Source organism: Aphelocoma coerulescens, chromosome 15, assembly GCF_041296385.1.
Source record: "Aphelocoma coerulescens isolate FSJ_1873_10779 chromosome 15, UR_Acoe_1.0, whole genome shotgun sequence".
Lineage (NCBI taxonomy): Eukaryota > Metazoa > Chordata > Aves > Passeriformes > Corvidae > Aphelocoma > Aphelocoma coerulescens.
The window spans coordinates 3336316-3346427 of record NC_091029.1 but is presented as its reverse complement, the minus strand read 5'-3'; the positions used below and the strand labels follow the sequence as shown (position 1 = coordinate 3346427).

Genomic DNA, 10112 nt, shown 5'->3' with positions numbered 1-10112 from the left:
GCCACCTCCTGCCCCCTCCTCCTGCTGTTCCCACATTTTGGGGTCCCTGCAGCACTGGGCTCAGCGGGGCTGAAGGTGGCACCGCGTGGCCCCGTGCACCACACACCCAGCTGGACTCCGCAGGCTGTCCTGGCTCAGCGCTGCCCAGGATGACACGTCCCCAGGGAGGGGTGAACGTCCCCAGGGGCAGCGGGCGGGCCGGGGGATGCGCTACCCCAATTGCGTCACTCCTCTGTGACCCCGGCACAGACGGGGCAGGGCTTTGCCTGGGGGGTCAGCAGGGTCCCAACCCACGGCAGAGCCTCACGTGCAGCACACTCACCCCCTGCACACTCACCCTCACCACCCTCCGCGTTTCACCCGCAGTGCCACTGCCGGGGCTGCAAAGGAGCCCGTGACACGGCCCCGGTGACAGCCACCCACCACCCCCAGTTTGGGCAGTTCCCAGCCCAAACCAAACACATGCCCGGGTTGGTGGGGGGAGAAGGTGGGGCCGAGGAGGAGCCTCCCGGTCCCGCCGTTATATTAAAAGCCCCGTTCTCGCGCTCTCTTTGCTGCTGTCACATCGCCAAGCCACAAAAATGGTAAGGGGCAGCAGATGGGAATTAATTCAAACGTCGGGGGCTCCATGGCCTTGGGAGGTTTAAGCTGTGCTTGAATTTGGATTTTCCAATGACTGTGCTGGAAGTGGCACAGCAGAGCTGCTCCTCACAGCCTGACCTTTGGATTCAGCTCCCTGGGGGCTGCCGTAGCTGCCCGACCCGCTAATGTCTCTTTTTTCTCTTTCAGACGTCTTACACAGACAAGGGAGAAAAGGTAAGAGCCGAGTCGTGTCCCTGTCCTGCCCCTCTGCCTGGTGTGAAACATCGGTCCTGTTAGTGCAGATAATATCCATTCCTTGATTACCTGTTGAAATCAGAAGTAAAAGTGCTCTGGCTGGGCCATGCTGTAAATTAGTATTAATAATTGAAATTTCTGTTTTGGGAGGAGAGTGACAAACAGGAGATGATAGGTATTTCCCAGTCAAACCAATCCTTAAGTAGAATCCTCGTTCCATGCAACATTTATTTCCAAATGTTGCCTCTTTTTGCCACCTTTTTCACCTTTAAAGTGTTTCCAGTGCTGGGTGCCCTGTGCCAGGCTGGGCAGTGGTGGGGAACAGAGAGAAGGGGGATCTGTCCTGGCCCTGGTGGTTGTGTAAGAGCTTCTGTGGGAGAATTAATCTTTAACACTGTGAGGTTTGTGGGTGGGCAGCCCACTGGGACAGCCACTTATGGGGAGCACTGGGAGAACTTGGACTGTGGCTGTGGCCCCAGGCAAGCTGAGGCTTTGTACCTTCCAATCTGCAGTGCAGGATCCTGTGGATTTGACTGGAAAGCACTTTGGAAAATCGCCATTCGGGGGCTGTTCCACACAGTTAATTCAGATGCATTTGGAGGAAATGCATTTTCAGGGTCATGGCTGCTGCTTCCCCCTGCTCCGGAGCCAAGCCGCAGGAAAGGCAGCAGCAGCAGCTTTCAGCCCTGTTTTCCTTTCCTTTTAGCCCCAACGAGGCCGCTTCATCCATTTCCACTCCATCACCTTCTGGGTCGGCAATGCCAAGCAGGTGAGAGGCTGCGGGCGCCGGGCACGTGTGCCAGGACACAGCCGTGCCAGGGGACACCTCCCACGCCGGGACAGGCCGGGAGCTCTGGGCATTGGCTGCCGGGGGGGTGGTGGCTCATCCCAGCAGCCCCTCGGGCGGGGATGTGCCCATGTCCCAAAGCCCGGCCCTGGCCTGGCGCCGGTGGCCTTGGTGGCCCTTGCGCAAGGCGAGGGGCGACTGCCGGGAGCGTGCGCAGGGACATGGCACATGTGAACCAGCACACGTGGCCAGGCCCAGCCGTGGCCACCGGCCCACAGAGCTGCACGGCCTTGTGGCAGCTGCTCTCCATCCCTGGGCGAGTTAAAAACCGCTCTGCTTCACAGCCGAGCTGCTTTTCACCCAGCCTTGCAGAACAGAGGACAGGCAGAAATGTTTCCTGCTCGATGGCGACCCTTGCAGAAAGTTCTGGAGGCTGCACTTCCCACCGAATTTGGGCTTTTTCCTCAATCTGGGCCCTTCCTTGCCTCTGCTTTCCCCCCCTGGGCTGCTGGAGGAGGCAGAGAAGCTGCTGCCCATGCCCACGCACACATACAGACACACCCAGGGCAAGTGTGACTTGTACCTGCCATGGTGGCTGTTCTCCACGGGCTGTGGGCCACCAGCACCACAGCTTCAACCAGAGGGACTCTTTCCTGCCCACAGGCTGCATCCTACTACTGCAACAAGCTGGGGTTCGAGGAGCTGGCGTACCGGGGGCTGGAGACTGGCAGCAGGGAGGTGGTGTCACACGTCATCAAGCAGGACAAGGTAAGGGAGCCCCTGGCAGAGGTGCCACTGCCAGGACAGGGAGAGATGAGGTGTCAGACACGTGAGGGGCCTGCGAAAGCCTGTTTGCACCATGAAAACCTTCACCTGTGCTTCCATCCTCACTGCTCCTCCTCTTCCTCGGCAGATTGTGTTTGTTTTCTCGTCTGCTCTGAACCCAGGCAATGAGGGTAGGTGTCCTTGGGGGGGGATGGAGTGGAAAATGGCCATGGCAGAGCAAAGCAGTTCTGCTCATGCCTGTGGCTGTTCCTGCTCTGGGCAGAGATGGGGGAGCACCTGGTGAAGCACGGTGACGGGGTGAAGGACATCGCCTTCGAAGTGGAGGACTGTGACTTCATCGTGCAGGTGGGCAGCCCCTCCACCCCCTCCCACACAGCCCCCCAAAACGGTGAGGGGAGGCAGGGAGGGCCTGGGGATGTCTCCCCCTGGCCCAGGGGAGCTGTGGCAGGACAGGATCTCTCTCCTTCCACCCAGAAAGCCAAGGAGCGTGGGGCTGTGGTGGTGAAGGAGCCATGGGTGGAGCAAGACAAATTTGGGAAGGTGAAGTTTGCAGTGATCCAGACGGTGAGTGGCAGGGCAGGGTGGGGTCCATGGAGCAGGGAGGCCCCTACATAAACAAAGCCACAACACAACCACTTTTCCCCCTTGCAGTACGGTGACACCACCCACACCTTGATAGAAAAGCTCAACTACAAGGGCCTGTTCCTCCCGGGGTACCAACCCCCCCTCTTCAAGGACCCCCTGCTGCCCAAGTTGTGAGTACTTTCCAGAGGTCCTGCCTGGCTCTTTGCCATCGTGTCCTGGTGGGATATCCCACCAAGGAGCTGGACAGGTCCCCACTGCCTTACCCTGGAGCCCCCCAAACTCCCCCAAGGGGAGCCCTTGAGCCTGGTTGAGACCCTCCTTGGTTTCTTCCCACAGACCGAGCACCAAGCTCAGCTTCGTTGATCACGTTGTGGGGAACCAGCCCGACCTCCAGATGGTCCCAGTGGCAGACTGGTAAGTGTGGGGGGAGCTGGTGGGAGGTGGGATGGACCAGCAGCACAGCTCTGCTGGTCTCACCACTTCTGACGAGGGTGGCTAGGGCTAATGAAGCCAGAGCAGAGCTCCGTTAGTGCAGGGAGGAAGCGAGAGGTTGATTGTGCCCTTTGTGGCCTGGGCAGGTACCAGAAGAACCTGTTCTTCCACCGCTTCTGGTCAGTGGATGACAAGCAGCTGCACACCGAGTTCAGTGCCCTGCGCTCCATCGTGGTCACCAACTACGAGGAGACCATCAAGATGCCCATCAATGAGCCAGCACCTGGCAAGAAGAAATCCCAGATTCAGGTGAGTGGACACTGGTGGTTGAGACATCTGGCTGCCTCCACTTCCAGGGGGGCCTTGATGAAGGAAAAGGGAGCCGGAGCAGACCTGCTGTGGTAAAGTGGGTGCCAGAAAGCAACCCTGGCTCTGCTTGGGTCTGACAAACCCTGGGGAAGCCACTGTGCAAAGCCGGTTTATCCCTGATCTCATCAAGAGTGTCTGTCATTCCATGGTGCCCCTGGGCTGATCTTGCCTACATATTTTTAAGCCCACACCCATCCCTTTGACCTTGTAGCTGCACTGTCACTACCATGGTGACATCTTTTCCCTGTAGGAATATATTGATTACTACGGAGGGGCCGGAGTCCAGCACATCGCACTGAACACCCCCGACATCATCTCAGCAGTGAGTGCAGCCCTGGGATCCCCCTACCCTGAGAGCCCCCTGGCATGGGAGCCCCCTGCCCCAACTCTGGGCATGGTGCTCGTCACAGGACTGTGGTGGACCATGACCCCATCAGGGTACAAGGACACAGAGTGAACGGGCTTTGTGCTGTGGTTGTTTTACAACCAGGATTAACTGCCCAGGGAGTCACTGCAAAGGGACCTGCCTGCACATGTGAGCTGCCTGTCCCTCCAACTTAAAGCAATTGGGGTCTGCAGGGCCCTTGGTGGCACCTTTGTCCTTGCAGGGTGCCTGGTGGGGACTCAGGCGGCCCAGGCTGCAGAGCTGAGCCCCACAGCCCATCACCCACCTTCAACTAGGGCAGGGGCAGGTCTGGGTTGAGCCCAGCCATTGCTGAGCACCCGGGTTTGGGCTCCTCTCCAGACCAAAGGGCCTCCAGAAGTATCAGTAGGTCAGAGCAGGACAAATCATCCTTGTACAGCTCTCTGCAGTGCCTGGGAGGGCATCTTGGGCCTGCCCATTCCTGGTGCCAAAGAGAAATTATGAGCTAGGTCCCCATGCTTGACATTAGCCAATGCCACGGGAAAGCATCTGTGCCCCAACACTGCCCATCCCAGGAAATGCTTGTGGCACAAACCACTCCCAAACTGAGCCACGCTGGGTCTCCCCTGCCTTGCAGATCACCAACCTGAAGCAGCGGGGCATGCAGTTCATGGATGTGCCCTCCACCTACTACCAGGTGCTGCGGGAGAGGCTCAAAACTGCCAAAATCAAAGTGAAGGAGAACATTGACAAGCTGGCGGTGAGTCAGAGAGGGAAAAGGCCTGCCCAGGGCTGGACCAGCTCCCCAGAGTGCTTTGCAGGGATGTGAGGGACAAAGAGAGCCCCACTCGCTCCGCTGTGGGTCTTCAAAGTGTCACCTCATTTCTTTTCTCCAGGAACTGAAAATCCTGGTGGATTTTGATGAAAAAGGCTACTTGCTCCAGATCTTCACCAAACCAGTTCAAGACAGACCCACAGTCTTTTTGGAGGTGATCCAGAGGCACAATCACCAGGTTGGTTTGAGGATCTCCCGCTGATCCTGGCCGTGAGCCCTCAGGGCCACCAAGCCCCTGGTCTGTAATGTTGCCATCTCCACAGGGCTTTGGTGCTGGGAACTTCAAGTCTCTGTTTGAAGCCATAGAAATGGATCAGGACGCCAGAGGAAACCTGACTGTCCTGGAGCCCAACGGGGAGACCAAGCTCATGTAGAGGATGGCAGGAAGTGCTGCCCTCACCCCTAAGGAGCTGATTCCAAATAAACTGGGAAACACCTGATGTTTTGGTAAATAGCCCAGACTTGAGTGCCACAAACCCAGGGAAGCCACTGCCAAGTTGGACAATGTCAAAGGACCCAACACCTCTCCCAGCCCAGCCCCGGCGCTGCCCTTCCTGGGAGATGGGGTGTGGGAAATAGCAAACACACTCTCAGAAAGCAGCTTAGTCTGATCTAAATCATGGAATTCTTAACAAAGGGCAGATTTAAGGCATGGGCCAAAGACATGCAGCTACAGAGGAAGACAGAAGAAACAACTGGGAGTGCTCAAATTTAGTCTATCCAAAGTTTTAATTTTAGCTACACAGGAAACTGCGAAAGCACAGAGGCGTTTGCCTCTCTGTGCATCTCCTTTTCTAAGATTTTGGTTTAATTGCTTTTAGACTCAATCTTGAATTTCAATTTGCTGAGAATAAACACAGTTTTAGGGTAGCTCCAACACTCTGGAATGAGAATTAATCGTATTTATGTATTTCAGCCTTCCCAAGGCAACAGAGTCTTGCTCTAATACCTGTAAATTCCTGCATTAGTGATAGGTTGGGGCTTCTCCCATGTTTCAAGCAGTAATTGCTGGCATTGGCAGCGATCCTTGGCTCAGATCCTGGCTGCATGTGCAAAGTCTCCTCTGGGTGTTGCTCTGGTGTTGTCACTGTCCTTTGCACAGGGAGTTCCTCCCCAACACAAGAAATCCCTTTTCTGACATGGCCTGAGTGCCTGGGGAGTCCCTGTGTTCCCCGAGGCTGCAAATCCAGCACACCCCCATGTACAACCCTCAGCCCACAGCTGCTGAAGGACACCCTGGGGTCCCCACTGTTGCACAGCCACCCTCCAAAGCCCCCATGTTCCCAGTTTCCCAGCATGGGAGCTCTCAGACCCCGAGCAGCCCAAGCCCCTGCCGAGCCCTCGGCTCAGGATGAGCTCCTCGGACACGAGTCCTTCCCCCAGCCCCCTCCCAGCCCCTCCAGGCTGAGCCCCCGAGGTGTGGCTGTCCTGCAGCCCTGTCCTGTGCTCACCTGTGGAATCCAGGAGCTGAGCTGGGAAGTCACCTACAGCCTCTGTCCTGTCTCTGCCACCTCCTCCTCCATCAACCATTCCACTGGTCCCTGCTCCAGGTATTTCTTTTTAAATAGAAGCTCAGAGAGGCCACTGTGACCCCCTCCACAGCCCCCCCCCCACTGGGGAGGGGTACATGGGCCAAACCTCAGCGGCCCCCCCAGCTCCCCCATTCTCTGGATCCCAGGGAGCAGAACTAATGCAGATTTCATAGAATCACAGAACATCCTGAGCTGAAAGGGACCCACAAGGATCATCCAAGTCCAACTCCTGATAATTTGAATAAAACGATTTCAAAAAGAAGGAAACCAAAGAGCCTCTGGCCCCAGCAGCCTCACAGCATCACTGATACCTTGCCTGGTGGTTAGGGGCTTTTGCCTTCATAAAGTTAAAAATAAATAAATAAAAAAAGGATATGAACTCAGGCAATCCAGGGCAGAGGCTGGAGGAGCAGGGACCCCTCACCTGCTGAGGTTGGACACGTTTGGGACTCCTGGCTCACTGCCAGGAGGGCTCTGCTTCAGCTCTGCAGCGTTGTCAAGATTTTTAATACTGAGACATTTCTTAAAGTTTATAGAATTGAATCACTCACATATTTCTTTCGTGCAATATAATGTTGCTTAAATTCATTTCCTGCTCACCAGAATTAATATTTTCAGTAAACTTTGCTGAAAACCAGTTCTTCACACTGTTCTTGTTCTGGATCTGCCTCCTTGAGCTCTCACAGTTCCCAGCACAGGTCTAAGAGCAAAAAGCTGCCCTGGTAATATATTAAGCACAACATAATTTTTCTGTAAGAAAAGTCAGTATATTTATGGTTTGCTTTATAAAAGTTACTATAATACAATGGTACATAGTATTCAATTCACAAAAATATGAACAAATATATACAGCATGACACATCCACAACAAAAACACTTTCTTCAAAACAAGATACATACTGGTGACAGATTCTATATGCACAAAACATCCCTAAATTTATAAATTTGCTTAACGAAAGAAAAAGCAGAAATCCTAAATCTTCAAAGCAGAGTTGTCGGTTTTTTTTAAAGGAACTTAGAAAAAAAAATTTTTTTAATTTATTGCAAAATCATTTGACCTGCCTACTTTTAAAGGAGGCCCTTGATTTCCACGCTGGGAATTAAAACAACCAGAAAACTGCAAGAATTGGGAGCTGGGTGTTCTTCCACTTTGCTTCAAAACTGCCCCATTGATTTAGAGTGTCCTTCTTGATGTGTTTCTTTGCACTTGGACAAATCCTACAGTGGCAATTAAGGAGGAAACTCATAAAAAACAAATATTAAACTGAAAAAATCCAGTTGCAAATTCGCTTAAATACATTTTAGGTTGTCTATTAGACTGTACACATTTCCTCGCTTGAAATAAATAGATTTTGCACATTAGGTTTCAGACTGAGGGAGGGGGGGAAAAGAAGAAGCCTTGACTTGGCAATTTTTTGTCTTCAGTTTCTTAATGCTTCTAATTTCATCTATTTATTTGACAAAAAAACCCCGTATTTATACAGAATTTACATTATACAAAGCTTGACACAAGCTGTAAATGCCACCAGCTCCTTTGCTATACTCAGTCCTTCTTCCTCCCCATCTCGACAGGATTTAGAGCTGGAATCTGTTTTAAAAGAACTCCAAATTACAATAGTCACTTTTAATAAACTATTTACATGCTCTTGAAGTACAAAGAAATCAGCAAAAAATTTCAACATGTTTCTACAAGAAACAGTGTTTGAAGAGAAGATTCTTGAGTTCACCTATGTACAGAAGATGCTTTTTTTTTATACTTCAAAATCCTTTTTTTCCTTAAATTTTTATTTTGTACAGAAATGCACTGAAATGATCCCTGAAAAAGGTCACAGAAACCGGAACTGAAACTACTGTGTAATTTGCTGGAGTTTAAAAATGATGGTTGTTTTTTTCTTCCTTGTAGAAATAAGCTGCTCTATACAATATAAATAACTGCAAGATGAGCCCCATCCCCTCCCAGACCCCCGAGAGTCACAGACCAGCCTGGGACTGCAGAGAGGTGAGAACCACAGGATCCTGTGGATGCCAGCATGGAGGCACCTGCACCCTGAACTCACACCAGCTGCAAACTGAAGGCTTAAATTCTATTTCCATAATTTTGCTCTGCTCTCTTGGGTCATTCCTCCCAGCGAGATGGAATTTTGCAGGGAGCACAGTCAATGTCTCTCTCTCTTTTCTTGTCTTAGGCTCCAGCTGAAGTGACAATAAATTTGGGGATGGGCTTTTCACTGGACAAAAGCACTGCAGTCCCTGTAAGCAGCACAGGCTGGTGAGGTTCCTCTTTATCCCTGTCACTGTATCCATGGGGTGCTGGGGAGCCTGGGCTGAATGTGAACCACACAGCTCCTGCCCTCCTCTCATCCCACCCCTTGCCAAGTACAAGGCAGAGGATTAGAGGCATCCCCAAACCTCGTCTGTGGCTGCAGAGCTCCCCTGGCCCAACAAGACCCCGCTGGCTGGCACGGACAGAGCGCCCATGGAAATCACTGCATCAGACTTGGGAGTCCTCACCCTAAAATGATTTATTTGGGGGTCAGGCAGCTTCCCAGTCCAAGACAAAATATCTCCCAGTTAGGACTCTGCAAGACAAGATTTATGGAGAAAAAAAGAGAAGCCTCAGGTCTGGCTTTGAGACCAGACTAACATGATTTTTCAGAAGTGCTGTGGCTTCAACAGCTCTGTTTCTTCCTGGGGAACTTCTGGGAGCTCAGCTCTTCTAAAAACTCACATTATTTGTCTGGGATCCTAAAAGGGGATGTATTACAGGCAGTTTTAGAAGTACCCAAGTGATTTAGGTGCTCATGGTCTTTGGCACCCAAATCCCTTTGGTGCTCCTAAAAACACACAGTGAATGTGACAGTGACCTTCCTCCCCACCTTCCTCACCAAGGATTAAGGCAAACTGCAGGGGCTAATCCCATCCAGAGCACACAGATACGCTGGGAAACACAGAACTGCCAGCAGGTTCTCAGGGCTGGGCCATCTGGGGTGTCCTCACCCCCACAAATCCACCATTAATGCACTGGTTTGATGGAGCAGAGAGGGAGAAGGCCAAGGACAGGGGCTTCAGTTCTGACACACAGGAAACTTCTGTGCATTTCCAAAGCTTTGAAAGTCAAAGGCCAAGCTGCAGAGGTGCCAACTGGAGCATCAATACATTGAACCTCATTCAAAAAAATAACAACTAAACTGAGCAGCTGGTTTAACTCCCAAATGCCACCACTGCAGTTCCAACCAACATTCAGTGACAGAAACTTGTGCTTCTCACAATTTTAGGTTCTGGGTCACCAACACCCAGTTGCTGGAGAGATTTATGGAGAAAGGGGGGAAAACAACAAAACTGAACTGAAACAAAAGCAGAGATGGACCATGGACTGTCCAATCTCAGAGACAATTTGCTCGCCCTCAGACAGAAACACAGGTGGTATTAAGGCAGCTTGTAGCAGTCTGTGTATTCCTGCTCTATCAGACCTTTTGTCTGAAAAAGAAATTCAGAGGCAGAGGTCTAACCTACATTACAAGCTCCATGCTGCAGTGCAGGCCTGGCAACTCCACAGAACAGCTGAAAAAACTTCCAGGAACCTCC

General features: G+C 52.2%; 1 protein-coding gene across 1 annotated transcript; it reads left to right on the top strand.

Annotated features, from left to right (window-relative positions):
• Positions 1-501: 501 nt before the first annotated feature.
• Positions 502-5435, top strand: HPD (4-hydroxyphenylpyruvate dioxygenase). Its single transcript, XM_069031324.1, has 14 exons — positions 502-584; positions 790-816; positions 1544-1606; positions 2288-2392; positions 2538-2580; positions 2673-2755; positions 2885-2974; positions 3062-3165; positions 3332-3409; positions 3574-3736; positions 4047-4118; positions 4798-4920; positions 5057-5173; positions 5259-5435. The coding sequence occupies exons 1-14, from the start codon at positions 582-584 to the stop codon at positions 5367-5369; spliced, it is 1182 nt and encodes a 393-aa protein (XP_068887425.1). The 5' UTR covers positions 502-581; the 3' UTR covers positions 5370-5435.
• Positions 5436-10112: the final 4677 nt, after the last annotated feature.